Source organism: Octodon degus, unplaced genomic scaffold, assembly GCF_000260255.1.
Source record: "Octodon degus isolate 3935 unplaced genomic scaffold, OctDeg1.0 scaffold00015, whole genome shotgun sequence".
In the NCBI taxonomy this organism is placed as follows: Eukaryota; Metazoa; Chordata; class Mammalia; order Rodentia; family Octodontidae; genus Octodon; species Octodon degus.
In genome coordinates this window covers 24,999,943-25,018,794 of record NW_004524591.1, presented here as the reverse complement: position 1 = coordinate 25,018,794, position 18,852 = coordinate 24,999,943, and the positions used below count along the sequence as shown (strand labels likewise).

Sequence of the window (18,852 nt, the reverse complement as noted above, 5' to 3'; positions counted from 1 at the left end):
GAGTCCTCCACCACAAGACATTACCTGATTCCAAGCACATCCCCTTGTTTCCCCTGTCTTCTATATTTCCTCCACCCTTGAAATGTTTCTTTTGTCTCCCATTACTCATTCTCCTCTGTATCAATTTTGGCATCATTTGACTCCCCCAGCATTCACTTTCAATAGTCTCTTTGGTCACAGTTTGCATCTAACTCCAAGATCCTGGACTTTCTGATCACTTTGGGGACCATTATTGCCATCTCGGGCTCCAGCCTACATTGACATTTCTGCCAGGCCTATTCCAGCTGTTCATGTGAGGGACAAGGAGGAAGGAGAGGAGAGTGGATACCCTAGGGCACCATCAAGGGCCCTCCCCCCAAAATTTTGTGAGATTCAAACTTGAAGCCTGTGTTCTCTAAGACACAAATCAATTTCAAACTCCCCTTAATTCAGGCAGTTCTAACTCTGTCTTGCAGTAGATTCTCAAGAATGATCTCTTTCCTTTATATAATCCTTGCTCCCTTCCCAAGAGCTTGCCATCTGCTGTCTCTTTTTAGCCTCCCAACATCCTTGGGATGCATGCAGACAGATCAAGGAATGAGAGCTCCATTTTGCCGCACTCAGGGACGCTGAGGCACACACCCCAGGCCCAGTGCTCTCCTGAACGCGTTGCAGCATGCTGTGCTCTGCCTTCAGCTGCGTGAGGTGCAATGACCTTGCCTGAGTAGCTGTGAGCCACTCTGAGGAGGAATCCTGGGCCTGAGGATGGTCACAACTTCAGTCCCCACAGTGATCTTTCACTGTCTATGAGGAACCAAAATCTAAAGACTCAAAGCCCTCCTCACAGCTGCTGTACTCTTGGGGCACCCTGGAGAGGAGACAAAGCTGAGGTCCAGTTAGCAGCCTGTCCTCTCCTCCCCCACCCCTCATGAAGGGCACAATGGGGGCTGAGTCTGTGCTTTTGATATTTGGACATATCCACCCAAATCCCTGGCTCTGAGCATGAGGTACATGTGCCCTGCCCCGGGCCTCCTGGCCACACAGAGCCACATTCTCATTTAGCAGTGCAGCTGCAGCAAGACTGCCTGGGAACTGCAGTCCTGACTCAGCTGCTGGTGCACAAACTCCTGCTGAATGTGTACCCATAGCCCCAAGGGAAAAAACAAGGAAGGAAGGAAAATAACTGAGGTGGGAGAGGGGAGAGATTCTGAAATCTGGACAACATCAAGAGCCTGTTGCCATGACAACCACTCCTTATTATGGTTGCTCAAACTGCAGCCTGTTCTAATCAGCCCTGTAGATGAAGCCTCCAGCCAGATCCTACAGTGGCCTCCACCCGGCCTGGCACCTCCCTCAGAGAGAAAAATCAGAACTCCTGAGTAACCCAGAAAACCATGATCACCCTCTGACTACCCCCAATCACCTACAAAGAAAAAAAACATAAAGTAGAGGTTTGAGATGGAGGATGAGGATCTGTTAGGGAAAGAGTGTTGGAAAAATGGAAAGCAAAAAGAAGTCAGAGATGCAGCTGCCATCACCAGTGAAGTCATCTGTGGGACCACCTGTGTCTAGGGACACTTGGCCTTGTATTAATTGTTCCATGAGCATCTCTGTGGTATGAGAGGCCCGTGTGTGAGTGTGGCTGTCTCAGACATGTCTGATAAGCCTGCATCCCTTCCCCTCTCTACACCTTCAGATGTTCTCTTCTCCCTCCTCTGCTCCTCTTCTCTTTCATAAAACTTCAGGTGAAAGTCAAAGGTCAATCTTGGTGAGGCAAAGGTCAGAGTCAGTGTCCAGTAAGAAACAGGCCTTGATGGCTTCCCACCATGGTTCAGCAAGTCTTTGGGTTGGAAAGAACTCATGCTAAATGCTCTAGACTCTCTGCTGAAATGACGGGCTTCTGATCTAGGGACTCCCCTCAGACTCCTCAAATTCCCAGGAAATGCTTGGTGACTTACAGGTTTTTCTCCATTTCACAGATAGTGCCTGGAGGCAACCTGTCAAAGTCACCTGGTGGGTCCGGTATTGGTCTGGAGACTGTCCCCAGAAAGCCCAACTCCTTACTCTCTGCATGCTTGGGGCTGCCCCCTCCCTCCTCCTGTGCCCATCTGGCAATCACCCCAACACACTGCAAATCAGATGACATATGACACATTGCACTCTGTCTCGCTCTAAAGGGAGCCCGTCTATGGGGATAAGGGGTCTGGTTTATATTTTAAACAGCTAGAGTGAAAAACGGGTGGCTGATGAGGTAAGGCCATGGCAGTGAACACTGTGCAGCTGTCCAGGATAATTACTTGGCCCAGCCATCCTGGAGCCAGAGGCATGAAGCACAGAGAAGGGTCCCTCCATCAGTAATAAGCAATGAGGACAGAAGCATTCAGTTCAGGAATTCCCTTCCTCCTCCTGTACCTTTGCTGCAAGTGTCCCTGTCACTGCTGGAAACAGTAGAAGAAGCCAAATGGGTGAAAGATCACAATCAAAGCATGGTGACCTTTTGCTCCATTGCCAACCCTTAGAGAGTTCCAAAGAAGAGTTCCCATATAAATTTCTGAGCCACTACATGGAGAAAGGGATCCCTAAATTTTAGGCTCATGAACCTAAGAGGCCAGGTAGACACCAAATCAGCATAGGAGAGAAATAAAGAAAAGGTCAGTAAAGGTGACACTGAGAAGGGAGAGGTAGACAGATGCTTGCCACAGTCTAGGAATGACCTATTAGAATCCCCAGCTCCTCACTCACCACACATACAGGTCTGTGCGGTGGCCTCCTGGCTGCCATACTTTACTCATTGAATGACATTTCAGCACTTGAAGACACCTACGTTTTTGACCAGTTTAGGTGACAACCCTGTAGGAGATGAATGGAGTCATTTACCATGGACTTTCCTGGGCTTCCTGGCTGCCATGACCTCCAGGCACTCCATCTCTACATAAGCAGTACTTGTTCAAGGAGGATGACCATCCTGATCTTGGGCCAACCTGGTGTGTGGAACACAGCATAGCCAGGGAGTATCCTTGAAGGGTTTCCCTTCTTTTGTGGCCTGAGTCCTTATGAAAGTGGTTGCTAGCTACCCTCTGGGGAAAAGAATCTAATTCAGCCACCCATCAACTAATACAAGCCATCTGTCCTACTCTTGACTCTCCAGAAGTATAATGGTCTGGAGGTAGAGCAGCAAACGATCCTAAAAAGTTTGGATCGTTGACAGTTTTTCTCTTCCTGGTGGTCATGAGCATGATGGAGATGGACTTGACTCCCAAGGGGCAGAAATCCAGCAGGGAAGGATGTGATTAGTGACCAGTGTGTGTGTGTGTGCGTGTGTGCGTGTGTGTGTGTGTGTGTGTGAGTTAGGGGTGTGGACATGTGAAAGTCAGGCTCGTGAGTGAAAGGAGGGCTTCATCTGAGGCACAGAAAGCCACCAGATCCATCCTCTGCACCTGAAGACTCTAAGCCTGCCTTGGCCTACTTGAACTCTTTAACCTCTCCCACAGCCAATAGACTTTCCCCAATTTCCCCAGCCAGTTGACCCCACATACTCACTATACACAACCTGAAAACACACAGCATCCCAAGGGGTCTTTTGGCATAGGTTCACACCCTCAAAGCCATTGCCACCACTCTGCAGACTGGCCAGGCAAGAGGGCCCAAGTGATCAGACAGGGCAGCCCAGCAAGCCAAGGTGTTCACTCTCACATGAAGGGGAAGTCACTGTCCCCACTGAGAAGGAATTGAAGAGAAGCTGGAAGGTGGAATCAACAACAAGCAAGAGCAGGCCCAAGGGTTGTACAGAGGCGGGCTGGGAGAAGGCCTGAGTTAGTGGTTAGAGCTGCATCCTGTGCATGATTGTGCTCAGTGAAGAGGAGCTAGCCCTAAGCTGAGAGCACTCTGAGAAGGAGGCGAGTCACGGCTTCTGAGAGGCTGATCTTCAATCAGAAAAAAAAAAAAACTCAACACAACATACAGATGTTCAAGCATGAGTGCGAGTTGACAAGCAACACACCAGAAACATTTCCGTAACTTGGGCTTCAGGCATGGTAAGGACAATAGCATCTGGATGAAACATCAGCTTTAAACCATCTAACCACGTGGAACTTTAGTTTCTACATCTATGGGATAGTGACTATATCAGATAACTCACAGAGGGGCTTCTAGGACATAACCCATGAAAATCTGAGTACAGTGTCTGACATTAGTAAGTGTTCACTAAATAGTAATTTGCTTTATCATTATTATCCAGTCTGCTCTCATCACCTAGGTCTAAAATGACATACAGGATATTGGCTAGCTAACCCAAAACCTGCTAAGTTCTCAATCACATACTAAACATTACATATGATTATCACTCTAGCTAAGTAATCCCCAGATCAGTCTAACTTATATTTTAAGATATTTTATGTTATGGTATGAAAATAAGGGTTGATATTAGACTATGATAACATCCTACTTTTGCCACCTACTAGCACGTGGACTGGCTTAGCCCAACGTCAAGCACATGGTAACAACATAAAGGATGCTGCAAACAAAATAGCCACGGTTTTGTAGAGTTTTAGAGGAGCTTCCTACTGATAGTTCTGTCCTTTGTCTAGGTGCTTCTTCATGAATCCATTGAATGGTGGCTCTAATAGAGCTGGGGGTGGGTCCGGTAGGTGGGGAACAGAATTGTTAGTCAACAGGTACAAAGCCAGACAGGAGAGATGAGCTCTGGTCTTCCTCTCTATGGTGAGGTGCTGTGGTTAGTGACAATGCACTATGTACTTCAACACAGGTAAGCAAGAGGATCTTAAATGTTAAGACAAAGAGATAAATATCTGAAATGATGGTTTTTCTAATTACATTTATTATTCCATAATGCACACATAGATCAAAACATCACTTTTACCCATAAATATGCATAATGATTGTCAATTTCAAAAGCTACAAAATTAATCCTTACTACTGTCAGTATATCAAAACGGAAAGATCTGCTCCAAATAAACAGGCCACTGTGAAACAGTAAGCCACTGACAGAGTTAACAGCTTCATATGAAATATGCAACCACATTAATCTCCAATCAACATTGAGGTGAACTGCCACATCCCTTTTAAACCCAGACAGCAAGTACTAATCTGCAGTTATTACCATGTATAGCATGCTTACTATTGGCAAGAATGTTAATGGTCCCTGGTTCATTTAGGAGTCCGGTTATTATTCATGAACATACTACAGCTCTTGTTTTATCTCTGACCTGGAGGAAATTGTGGAGCAGAAAATAGTCTCAGCCAGATCCAGCTGTCCTGACACTCATGTCTCAGCTAGAAGGTGCGGAGCTTCAGTCATGTGGCCCAGGATGCAGCAGGCCTGTCTCGAAGCCACAGCAGCCAGGAGTGAGCAAAGCTACTCCTCTAAGCCTCTGAAGATCATGTAGCCCTTCTGCTAGTCTCTCAGGATGTGTGACAACTCACACATTAGAATCATGCATACACATGTACACACACACAGATATCACATATACATACACATAAATATAATCATGTATACATGCATACACATGCACATACAGACATACATATCAAAGTATGGCTACCCTTCCTGTTCATCTTAGGGGACACATATACTAGGGATGTTTATGGCAGGAGGGGCATTTTCTGTTATTCAAACAGCTTCTGGAAGCAAATTTTTCCAAGCCACTAGTTAATGGGAAAGTCCTGAACTCAGAGGTTCATGCAATGGGTGGCCAACCAAAGTCTGTGCTCATAATTCTTTCTTCTCTCTCTTCCTTTTCCCTAAAGCCACTAGCAAATGTTTTGTCCAGTTTCCTTTCTACCCATGGCTCCCTAGGCCTTGCAGACTGGTAGATTACCAGGGCAAAAAGCATCTGGTTCCTGACCCCAGAAAATGTCCTAAAGTCAAATGACCAGTAGGGCACCTTTTGATGCTAGATGGGAGTAGAGTAAATGCTCTGGCTAGCTAATTGGAAAACTTTACTGTCCTACTGTCTGTCTGTCTGTCTATCTCTCCCTCTCTCTCTGGATATGTAAGAGTTTGTGCCATGCTGTCATCATAGACCACTAATTTATCTTCATAATGGGATCAATTACATCCCTGCATTGAGTGTCAAACTGTAAGAAAATTCCAGGATATGTGTGTTTCAGAAGTGAGTTCTGGCTTACCTTCTCCACTGCCTTGCACAGGCAGATGTTGCCTAGGCTCATTCCTGAGAAGTAGTTCTCGATCCTTTGAGGTTGCCATCTCTTACATGCAGCTGTCAGACTGCACCAGACCAACCAGGCACAGCGAGCAACACTGTGACACACTGTGGCAACTCTGGAAAGTTCTCTCTCTCCTTGCCCAGCCCCTGGTCCTGCTGTGGCCTGTGCTGCTGTCTTCAAATTTACCATCCCGAAACCACTTAAGAGAACCTGACAGGCAATTTATTCTGTGGCAGAGGATAGCAATTTCATTGTCCAGAGGCAAGATATCCAACTGCATCAGAAAATCTGTACACTCCTGAAACATAAGTTTAATATGATAACAATTCTGAGGGTGTGCGGTCGTAATCTTTCTGCTCTTTCTCTAAAGCTGCCAGAAAATATTTTTCTACAGTTTCCTTTTTAAAAGGCCCTACAATGAACTGCCATAGTATAAATCAAATATTTCACCATAAGGGTGATTACTGGGCACTTATTTGCAGAAAAACTAACTATATAGGGACCAGGGCTTCACTACTACCATGGGATCTTTTTGCCATAGTAGAATGCTCTTCACAATTGCATGTGACTCACTTTGCATCAGTCCTGCTGGGATCTACAGGGACTTATGTGGGCACCTGATTGAGAGACAGGAACAATGAACAGAAAGGGGACAAATAGAACCATGCTTATTTAAAAAGCAGAGTCAAGACCACCATGCACTCATTTTTACAAAATATTCTGATAGTTGTTCTCGTGTTTTATTTGGTAAAGTTCGCGGAAGGTGAGTATTCCCTAATTATTTGTTTTGCATATATGAATAATGTCAAGGCTTAGAATATTAAAGACTTGCTTCCCCAACTCTAGTGTAGGAATACTAGACCCTAGGTTCCTCCAGTAGTAAACTGCAAGGTACGGCCTGAGCTTACAGGACAAGTTTCCATCTGGGAGAGAGCTAGAATCTAAGTCTCTTGACTCTTGCCCCAGATGTTCATCCCCCACTAGCATCTGCCCCATCAGATTGCATCTTTCCTGGATTACAACAAAATACAAATTTTTAAAGATTTTTAAACTTGTTTTAAAAAGATTTTAAACTGAACAGGTGATGAGATCTTGGACAAATGCTTGCTTCCATTTCCAATATTCTGGAAGACTGATCTATAAGTTGGGCCGGCAGCACATCAAGGCCATGGTTAATTCTTTCTAGGTTTGCACGGCTGGACCATAAATGCTCGTTGAATTGAACTGAGAACAGCAACAAACTCTGTTAGCTCTCACTGATGTTCCTCAACTAAGAGTACATTGGGTTTAGAAGCACAGGACATTGCCCATAGAGCCCAAGGTTGTAGCACATTTCTATATATACTCATTTCACTAAGCTCAGCTGTTTTGGGTAGTAATGAATGAGAATTCTTTTTTAAGCTTTGCTTTTCAGAGTTTGTTTCATGTCTTTTTTTCATGTCATATTTATATAAAAAATCCTGACTCTCCCACATTTTAAAAACCTATTCAGAGAACTAATAATCCTCTTGCTTGGCTGCCAGAGAAATGAAGGTCTCTCAAAGAATGATTTACTTGAGGCCAGCAAAAGCTGATTATCAGAGAAGGATGATCCCAAAGGTAGACACAGTTTATTGAGGCCAGAGGTCTGTCTGGGCTTCACTTTGGAGAATTCCTTTATGGAAAGGAGTGCATATCACCACAGCACTCGGGAAGATGGCATGGCAGGGTGACATTCAGGGGTTGCAGTCACTAGACACTCAGAGTTGGGAGGAAGCCCCCGATGTTCCACTCTCTGCCTGTCCGCTCCAGAGGGAGCCCTGGTCCATCGATGACCATCATACTTGACACTCAAGACCACCAAGGTGATCCAGAGACAACAGAAAGGACAAATGAAGGCTGAAAGGGGCAGAGAAACGTGATCAATCAGGAACCAAGAGCTGAAGATGAAAGGAACAAGCTTAATGTCACCCACTAAAATTTTAGAGCTCAGGGACACAGAGGCTCCAGTTGACAGCACTGGGGTATGTTGGCAGGTGAGTATGACTCTGAAAGTCAATAAGCAGAGGAACAGGCAAAGGGGTGATAAAGCCTGGAAAGAAAGTACCTCCCAGCCCCCCGCCTACTTCCACAAGTTCTAACAGATGTCCTTTCCACCCCCTTTCTTCTTGGGAATGCCTCAAGTTTCTAACTTTTCTCGAATGGGCATCTTTCCCCACCACCTACTCATCTTTCTGGATTCCAATCTGCTGCTTCTCCGCAGGATTCTTCCTGTTCTTTTTCTCTTTTCAGTTAGATGCTGATCTTTGTCCTCCCAAATGTTGTCATTCCATAGCTTTTGCATTTAATAGGTACTTACAAAGTAGGGACAGTGTGCTAGGCCCTGGGCTGAGCACATGTATGGAACAATGACCAAGACAGAAGCAGTCCTGTGTCTCCACAGATCATAGCTTAAAGTGAAAAATGAGCATGATATGTAGAGCTACATTGTCCCCTAACCAAGGCTTTGTTCCCTGATCTTTTTTTCCTGTGTGGCTTCCTTTTAGAGCCCCTTTGATTTGCCTTGCCCTGATGACAGAATTAAAGGTATAGATTGTTCATATTTGTAGGACCTGAAAGGCCCAGCCCCTGTGCCCAAGGATGGCCTCATGAGCTGGCCAATGTGTCGAGTCTGCTTGCTGGGCCTGGGCTGTAGCAGCCTACCTGTGGTTGCCACCCCTGGCTTTATCACAAAGGAGGCCAACCAGGGCTGTGATCACAGGATTGGACATTAGCAGGACAGGGTACACGTGCAGTGTTTTCCAATGTTCAGGCCCTGCGAAGTCTATGGAGTAGCAAGAAGTTCCATCCAACAGGAGGAGGTTCCTTTGCTGAGGGTCTGTGCCTGCCGCTTCCCTGTGGCTGCATTCCTGTAGCAAAAGGCCAATCCAATCATGGTACCTTCTTTGCTATGGCCCAGTCTCTGTGGGATTCCCCACTCTCCTCTGGGCTGCTCTGGATGGGTTGCAAATTCCAAGCCTTCAACAGGAGGCTCACACTGCTTGAAGACCAAACCAGCTGGACCATTTTCTACCCAGGATCCAGCTCTGCAGACATTCTGGGCATCTTTCTTCTCTTCATGTATGAGAAGCACTTTTGTGACTGACCTCTGTGCCCTCCCCTCCTGGATGTTGTCTGTGTCCCTGTGTGCACCCAGCTGACACTACGGCGCTGTTGCTGGTGGCCGTGACAGCATCACTTAGGATGGCTCTGGACGTAGCCTTGCTTTAGGTACATCCCTCTTCATTAACCTCAAGTCTGTAATCTTTATTACATAGGAGGGAAAATATTGTCACTGAAGGATTCAGCAGAGGAAATTTCCGAAGACCAACACGTAGCATCTCCAGGCTTTCCCTTGGTTTTCTAAATTGGTACTTCTCTCAAATTAAAATGTTTCTGGCATAGCTTCTTTTTTAAAAATGTGAGCTTCCATTCCAAGAAACACAATAATAGACGGATCCCATCCATGAGCAGAGGAGGGCTGTGGACTCGTTCGGCTTCTCACTACCAAGACTCCAAGGAGGCCATGCGTCTCTCCCTTCCTGCGCCTTCCTGTTCTTTCTCCTCAGATGCCCTGTTTACACACTGAGCTCATCAAAAGCATTTAGAGGAACTTAAAAATACTATCTTGCTAAATTTTACCCCTCCCTAATACCCTTTTCTAGAATGAGTCTTTTGTTTAGAAAATCTACTTCCCACTTACTGCTTTTCTTCAAATTTAGAAATGAAATTGACCTTCTCACACTCTCAGCAAGGCCCTTTTGGTCAAGTGTTGTTATTGGAGATTAGTTTCCACTGTGCGCGTGTGCACGTGTGTGTGTGTGTGTGTGTGTGTGTGTGTGTGTGCATGTGTGTGTGTGTGTGAAGTAACTGAGGATTGGACCAAGGCCTTTGTATTTGCTCTGAGGTACACTTCCACTTCTCATTTGTATTTTTTGAGATAGTGTCTCCCTAAGACACTGAGTTGTCTAGGCTGGGTTCAAACTTGGGATCCTCCTGCCTCAGCCTCCTAGAGTGCTGGAATTACAGCTGTGTACCACCATACAGGTTAGGAATTAGTTCCTTCCTAGATGAAGATTCACATGCCCTATACTTTGTTCCTCCTGGATGACAAGTGGGTTAGCCTGTGAAAGGACCTCTGTTCCAGAAATACCAGGCTGCACCATACATGCCTGTAGCAAGGTTTGTGTGGATGGGGTGTATGGGCTGTGGGATGTATGTAAGAGTATGACAGTGCACTCTCAACTACAATGAGGCATGTTCCCAATTTTCCCCACATGTGAATGCTCTGCTCATCACCAGCAGGAAAGTGTGCATGCTAAATTGTTTTCTGGAAGAGCAGAGCAGTCATTAGCTATTCCTGCTCTTGCCTCCTGGAAACCAGCATGTTGGGCCCATTACAAGACATCTTCTCGAGCTTTATCTTCATTTACTTCCTGATCAAGCCAATCACATCACCTCACCTCATGCACCCTTACATGTATCGCTGAATGTCACAAATGTGCCACCTGCTCCTTCTACGTGATTCTAAAGCTGATGAAAAGAGTTTTGACTGGAGTCATTCACATCTGCTCTGTCTCCCCTCTCACATCTTCATGGCCTGCTTCTCCCAACAGCTGAGCAGGAGTCACTGACTGGTAACTACTCACTTATCCAGCCCTTGCAGTGGCCTCATGAATACCCACTGGACACATCGCAGACATTCTGGCTCTTCCACTGCCACAGGAGATGGAAGGAACAGACATCTCCATGGTGTAATCCAGGAATGATTCCATTTGAACAAATCACAGTCAACCCACATCATGATAGCACTCACTTTTAGATAAAAAATTGGAATTTCTCACAGGCATAATGCTTTGAAAATTTCCCAAGATGTGGTGAAATGAAAAAAAAAAAAAAAAGGATAACAATATGGTTTGACAAATTTTGTCTTCTGCCATGCCCAAACCAGTTTGAACATACCTCACTTCCCTATCCAGAATGAAAGAGAAAAACATGCAAAAGAAATCCTAGGAATTCCCGGCCATGTCTGTGACCTCGCCCAGATCTTTCCTCAGAGAATCAAACCAGCCTCTCAGGCTCACATAATTTGATGGCAAAATGGAGGCCACAGGTAGACAGCAAAAGCTCACACATCCTTCTTGATGAAGGCCTGGTTTGTTCTTCCCTAAAGCTGAGTGGATGCCTCTGCAGTAGGAGCAGCTGGCTCTGCCCTATCCTGGCAAGGGCACAGCTGCTTAAGGGGAGGGAGGCAAGATCAAGGCATGGCATCCCATGAATCAAACCAGAAACAGCCGTGGATGGCCTGGGACACCACCATCAGACTCACTCCCAGTCTCCCTGAGCCACAAGTGCACAACTTGGTTATGGCTAATGAGATGCTGCATGCAGCTTCCTTAGACCAGGGTCTTCCCTTCACTCAACAAGAGATGCAGTACACTTCCCCACAGTGTCTCTCATTTCAGCCTCTCAAAAACAGCGCTGTAGGTACTGTGATCATTACTTAACAAATGAGGAAATCAAAACCCTGTGTCAGTGAACTTCTGCCCCAAGCCTGCTTGCTAGAAAAAGGATTGAAAGGAGAAATGAGTAGAGTGGAACTTGAGCGTTCTACCTGGGGAAGCCAGGTGAAGTGAAATCAGGCTCTAGCTTCCCCACCTCCTTGTATATATGAAGCACACACATGCTTTTAGCCCCCATGTACCATACATTGTGATACACATTTTGAGGAAGAGAATAAAACAATAACTGTTGTGTATATCAAGCATCAACAATCCATGTGCCAAAATTACTTCATTGCAGTGTCACAAAGATCTGTCCTTCTCTAATTCCTAACAGTCCCATTGCAGAGAAGGAAATGAAAGATCAACAATGTGAATTCACTAGTCTAAAGCCACAAGACCCCTAGTAAGCAGTAGATTTGGAATTCCAGCCTGGGGTCTGCTGGTCTTGGAACTGCTGCCCTTTATGGCAGGCCTGCAGTGGACACTAACACCTGTGAATCCCTCAGCAGCCCCTGGCCTGACTTTCACCCTCCCTTCTTCTCCCACCTACATCCATAATGCGCATTTTCATTAGGTGCTTTGCCCAGTGATCAGTTGATTTGTTATATTAGAATTGCAAACAAATGCTCTCATTTCATCCTTCTCTCCTACCCTCCTGGCATCTGGAATTCAGCATTGATTTTTCTGGCCCCGCTTCACTGCCTGACTGACATTTCTGCTGGATTCTCCCTCGGAGACCTTGAGCTGGCTCACCAGGTCTCTGCTGCAAGGAAGCACATCACCTGAAAGTGAGGGTAGGCTGACTTGCTCCTTCTTCCTTCCTCCTGTTCTCCATGGCCAAGGCACCATGGCCCTTAGACTCCATCTCCATTACTCAACTGACAGCTGATGAGTACTTCCTTCAAGGCTCTTTCAACATTGAGGGAAAGAAGGAGACTACTAGAAAATGCATACTCCTAGGAGGTGAGACCAGGGGACTTTTCACCTTCTAAGTGTTGATGTTTTCAGCCATACCTGGGGCAACTCAAGTTTCTGTGAATGAAGCCATTGCCCTGGAGCTGAATGGTTTTGAAGATATGAGGGAGATCAACAGGCTTAGTGAAAGGTGATGAGGTACCATGGTACAAACAAGATCTCTGAACTCAGCAGAAGGCTTCATAGAACTACAAATATTTCAAAAATAGATGTAGTGATCCTCACAGGTCATCTTCACAGCACAGCTCAGGAAGGCAGGCATCTCTCCCAAGAATAAGGACCCCAATAACCATGCATGGAACCTCTTACTCAACTTGCAGTTCTGTCTCTGAAAAGACACCTGGCACCAATTGAGACTATGTTCACCTTTCTGACCTTCCCTTTTCCAGTGAATGCCAATGACTGCTGGGGAGGGGGTGCATGATGACCTTTTATGAGAGTTTCTGCTTGTCAGTATGGTCTTGGCCCAGTACCCTTTCAAGTGGTCATTGGTGACTGGCTTAACAGAGAGGAGACCTGCAGAGATGTACAGCTGCCAGTGGGGGCTGGTTAAGGAGAGGTGATTGCTAAAATGTTCATGAATATTGTGATCTGCTTGCTAAACCAATCCATAGCTTGGGTTCACCCTGGTGGAAATATTTATAGCACAGAAACTGGTACATGCTAAGCATTAAGACTTTTTTCCTCTGGAGAGCCAGATAACTTAATGAAGAGGGGGCCCAGTTACAGGGTCAGCTTAAACGAAAACAGGCACAGGAAGAGCAGACAAGGTGAAAGAAACGAGGCAAGTCAAGCAGCCTATACTCTTTAGCAACTTAAACACAGCAAGCTCTACTGGAGCCATCATCCTTCATACCTAGGCACCACCTCATGGCCCTAGGCAGAAGATTATTTCTTCCCTGGAGAAAACAAATATTGGGCAGTTTCTCTGACCTAAAACTAATGAGACAGATGAGATTTTAGGCACTATGTTTTCTTTCAGAAGCTGCAACCTTCAGACAGAAAACTCAGCAAACGGCTCTTGACCGTAGACTAAATTCTGCATGCAACCTTTCCACAGCCTCAGGCTTTCTCCAGCTACTATGCTAATAATGTTTATTCTCTGCAGCTAACTGATGAGTTCATCAAGAGCAGAGACTACACCTTCTTAGAAATCCTTAACCATGTCTGGTAGGGTACCATAGATATAAGCAATTAACAAATATTTAAGTTATTCATGGAATTGCTTTAAATTGAACTGAACTGTATCAGTGGCCAAATCACTGGCTTTTTATCACCAATCAAGCCCTTTGAAAGCTTTTCTTCTAATAAGGAAAAATTAGGCAAAAACTTGCCTCATCATTTATCTTGAGTTCATGCCTGTGGTTCTACTCATTCCCACTGTGCAATAAACAGGTTTTATTCTCCATAGTTTCCCAGGATCAGAGCCTCTTGGTCAGACCTCTATGGCTTGAAATCTGAGATCTTTACCCTTGTGCACTCCAAATAAGGGTACTCCAAGAAGCATGAGGTCAAGACAGCAAAGCTAGTGCCACAATGCCTACCAACCAAAGGATCTCAGGAGCAGGAAGAACCCATTGCCCCAAAGTCTCCTGCCTTGGCAGGGTTCTGCTGTGGATGATCCATTTCAAGGAAAGCAGAGGTAAGGGAAATGAAGCACCAGTCCTTGGTCACATAGCACCAGCTCTGCTCCTACTAGAGGCAAGGAGGTGGATGTACCTAGCTTGGAAATCTGTCCTTTTCCGGGTTGAGCTATCAAGTGGGCCTGCCTCCATTCATGCTACTTTCTCTCATCCTTAATGGGTTCACTCTAAACCTAGAGTGAAGCTCCTTTGCTGTCCTTACTTCAGAAAAGAGACCTATTCTCAGCCTTATAATTGGAGTCCAAGCTAGTTCCACTCAAAGGTGCTAGTGGGTGTTCACCTGGCTGGGGCTAAGACCTCTGAGAATCTTCTGAAGTTCTAGAAAATGCTCACCAATCATGTTTTCACAAATGACTTTACAGAGGACAGTAGCCTTGAAAAGCTCAGTGGCAATGGCGGTGGTGGAAAGTGTTCCCAAGCCAACAAAATCCAGATTATAGGCACCTGATAAAATGCCTTTCTTGGTGACATTGTCCATTTCCGTTCTGGACACTAGTTCCTGATGTCATCAGTTTGGTTTCCTCTCTCCCCAAGGAAGGTGTGGGTTACATGAACACCTCCACATAAAGGCTAGCACACTGATGTCCACAGAGGCTATTTATGCTCTCAGCCCACACAGAAAGCTATGAAGAGAAAACAAACTGGAAAGTAGGTTCAAGGGACTGTGGTCCTTCGAGGTACTTGGTGTAGCTGTATGATGGTGTTCTCTGAAATCACACAAAAAACTCCACCAACCCTGGCCTTGTTTCTCCCTGACTAGGAGTTCACACAGAAAGATCTTCAAAGAGAAGGAGTACCACTCCTGGGAAGCAGGTGGGTCTTCATGCAAAGACAGGAGAGCAACCAGCTGTGCTATCTGTTCAGGGATGAAGTTTGGAGGACCAGTATGTAAATGCCTCTGACATACTGGCAAAGTGATTGGTACAGGAGGTGGGGCCAGTAGGGCAGGTGGGTCTCTAGGAGTGTGACCTCGGAAGCACTATTTCCCCTCCAAGCTACTCCTGTCTCTCTCTACTTCCTGGTGGCACAATGAGAGCAGCTGTCCTCCACTGTGCCCCTCCTTCATGCTGTTCTGTCATGGAGATCACCAGCTATGGATTATAACTGTGAGTCAAAGTGAACCTTTCCTCTCTTAAGCTCTGGATGCTGGGTATTATTCTCACTGGCATTTCTACCCTCTGAGAAGTCAAGGGAACTTTTGTTTGTGGAGAATCTGTCTAGGAAAACACAGAAGCAGAGTTTGGCCCATGGGCCAAGTGAGATGCCAAGAAGAGAAGGCAGCATGGGCCTGTGTATAAAAAGAGAGATTGGGTGCCTGCATTGCTTTAATGGTTTAGAACAGAGTGGGCAACCAAATAACAGCACAGGCAGGCTGCGAGGGTTGTGCACATTTATGGATAAGAAGGACCTTCTCAGAGATTACAACTCACAATCCCTCTTTTCTTTAATTAAGAAAAGTTCCACTTCTTTTAGACTAAATCTGTACATTCTTTCCAAAAGGAGCCTCAGAGTGTCAGCCGCCAAAATTTTACCTCGTACTTCCTGCCTTCTTCCTTTTCCAGCAGAAAGATGTTAGAAGGACACTTGGGAGGTTCTTGGCCTTTTCTCTTGGTTTTATTTTTGTCTCAAGCCTGGCTGAACCATGGGAGGCAGAGTGATGGAAAGAAGAAGCTTTCCTCCCTGCTTTGGCCAGGTGGGTGTTTCCAAAAGAACTCAAGAGCATTTATCTATCATCATCTTCCCCAGCAAGGCATCTCAACACTATGCATTTAGAAGAAAGGAATAAGACCAGCATGGGAAGATGGAAGAGGCAGGAATAAAAGGCCAGGCTTCTGCCTCCTACACTCATGTCCCACCCACCAGGAGGACACTTTCCAAGTCACTGCAGGCCTTTTGCACCCTGGGAGCTTGTAGTGTGCCCATATCTACCAAGTACATATTAACCAGGCTCAAAAGGCAAGGGGGGGGGAAGTAAAATAGTCAAAAGCAATGGTGGCCATAAGGGGTTGGGAAGTTCAAAAAGCTACGACCCTGAGTTATTTGGTATCTCAGATTCCTTCTTGAAATGGTCCCTAGAGAGCACTCGTACCACAAGGCATGGGGCACAGGGCATCAGGGCCAAGATCCCAGCTCTGTGGAGCAGGAGGCTCTATCTTCTCAGGTCCATGGGGAAAGAAGCAAAGAAAGGCAGTGTGGGCATCTACTCCTGAACAGCTATATTCCCACCCAAGCTCTCTGGGCTCAGAAAGAGGAGAGGGACATGGGCATCAATGCAAGGGGTCAGAGAAATAAGTATCAGCTGCAAGACAGCTCCCAAGATGGTCAGAAATGAAGGCCCTAATTACATTCCTCCATTGGCACTGACCTTGGGTCACCACGCACCAGCAATTATTTACTCTGGCAAAGTGATTAGGGAATTGGGACCAGGGAATTGATACATGGTGGGGTAAAGGCACATGGGGGTTCCAAAGATGATGGCAGTGGGGAAGATGCTCCTTCTGCATCTGCCTCCTCCTAATTGGGGTCACCATAAGTGTCAGTTAGGGAGCTTTGCACTGTCTCTTATCTGGAAGCCCAAAAGTGACAAGAGATGTTTAATAAAAAAGAAAAACAGAGGAAGCTCAAACATGAAGTGACATGAGAAGGGCCGGGTATATAGCTTAGGGGCATAAGTGCCTGCCTGGCCAGCGCAAGGTCCTAAGTTTGATCCTGGATACCAAAAAAAAGTGACATGAGAAAGAAAAAAAAAAAAAAAAAAAACAGGAAGAAGGATGAGACCAAAAGAAATAAGCCTGCTAACAAACACAAATCTTTCATAAGTCAGGTAGAGGATGGAGTCCTTTTAGTGAATGAGAGTAGAGCAATGGGATCAGGACAAGAGTGGCTGGAGAAATAAGGTGATGTAGACCCTAAGCAGGACCGAGACTGTGAGGCAGGAGCCCCTGGGTGTGGCCGTTGGACCAGCACCACCCTTGGAAATGTCACCCCTTTCTGCACTCAGGAACTCCACGAGGAAAGCCCAGAAGCCTTTGGTGTAAGAGGACCCTGGGTGATTCCAATTCACATGCAAATTTGAGAACCAGCCTTGCAAGGAAAAGGAACTCCAACTTTCAGTACACCCTTTATTCACAATTTGTGTGTGAAGTTCCTCTCCGGAGCTTGGTATCTACTCCATTGGTGTCCAACAATGTTGTCTTTGACCTACCATCTGAGGAAGGAAGGGAGAGAGGAAGGGAGGGAGAAAAGAAAGGAGGGAGGGAGGGAGAAGAGGGAGGAGGGAGGGAGAGAAACGTTCTCTAAGATGTTTTAAAGCTATTTGACCAGGCTATATAACAACTCTCAATCCAAATCCCTTGCTTTTGCCAGTATATCACATTGCCTTTTACTTATCCTATAAATACTAAAACAATAACAAAAATCTGTACTTCCCTTGCAGTTAATTTGCCAGTCATAAAACCCAAAATCACCTGATCACATGTGCAAAAGGAGCTAGGGTTCTGAGGGGCACGCTCTGGTTCTCAAAGCTGGCTGGTAAATGGCCAGGAGGATGGAGTCAGAATGGACATATGGAAAGGACCTTGTCATGGGCTGAATCATGTTCTCTAGATTCACATGTGGAAGTCCTAAGCACCAGGGCCTCAGAATGTAGCCATATTTGGAGATGAACTCATTAAAGAGCTCATTACATTAAAATGAGATGGTTAGTGTGGACTCTTATTTAATGAAACTGATATCCTTATAAAATGAGAACATTAGATCAAAAGCACACACAAGGAAATGACCACATGCAAACAGGGGACAGCCAAAGAAAGAGGCCTTAGGAGAAAGCAGTCCTACCCTCATGCTGGCTTGAGCTTCCAGCCTGCACAACTGTGGAACAACCAGTGTCTACAGTTTTCGTCACCAAATTCATGGTGATTACAGCAGCCTGCGCAGGCACACACAGACCTGTCCCTGCCCTACTGTGTGCGTCTACCGCACACAGCTCCTGCAGCACCTCCTGGGGTGGAGGCTGGCCAGAATTGCAAACTGCGTGCATCCTTGCCAAGGGGCTGGAACACCTCGCAGGGAGAGGCTGCTGAGAGGCAGCGCAGGCTGGCCATCCTTCCGCCATCTCCACTCTCACCTAGCTCTGACTGCACGAGCACAGCAGGTATCCACAATTGCTGCTGCTGCTGCTCCAATCTCTGCCTCTCTACCAGAAGGCACCTGAAAAGAGCAGGAAGGCCAAGAAGGAGGCAACAACACCCAGACAAAAATGCTTCTTTATGCAGAACAGGTTTACCTTGGCGGGTACTGGAAGGGGCATCTGGCTCTCTGGATGGTGCCATGCAAATGAGAGGCAGGCAGGTGGCAGCTGGGCATCAAAGCAAAACATGAAGAGAGGGTGGAAGAGCAAGCCCACACTGGCACGCCCAGGTAGATCTCTTTCACACACACACACACACACACACACACACACACACACAGTGCAAAAGGCTGCTGCATTGACACCTGGAGACCTGTCAAATCCCAATGCATTTCTGGAGTATGCATGTACACAC

At 46.1% G+C, this 18,852-nt stretch overlaps 1 protein-coding gene across 2 annotated transcripts in view; it reads right to left on the bottom strand.

Annotated features, from left to right (window-relative positions):
* Window positions 1-18,852, bottom strand: part of Plxna4 (plexin A4) — a 446,676-nt gene that overhangs the window by 292,893 nt on the left and 134,931 nt on the right. Inside the window, exon 4 of one of the 2 annotated variants that reach the window (XM_023709842.1) lies at window positions 7,976-8,046. The exons of the other annotated variant lie outside the window; for it this stretch is intronic. Coding sequence (XP_023565610.1) covers window positions 7,999-8,046 — 48 coding nt within the window. The 3' untranslated portion in view covers window positions 7,976-7,998. Of the gene's footprint in view, window positions 1-7,975; window positions 8,047-18,852 lie in introns of those variants that run through there. 2 annotated transcript variants of the gene reach the window in all.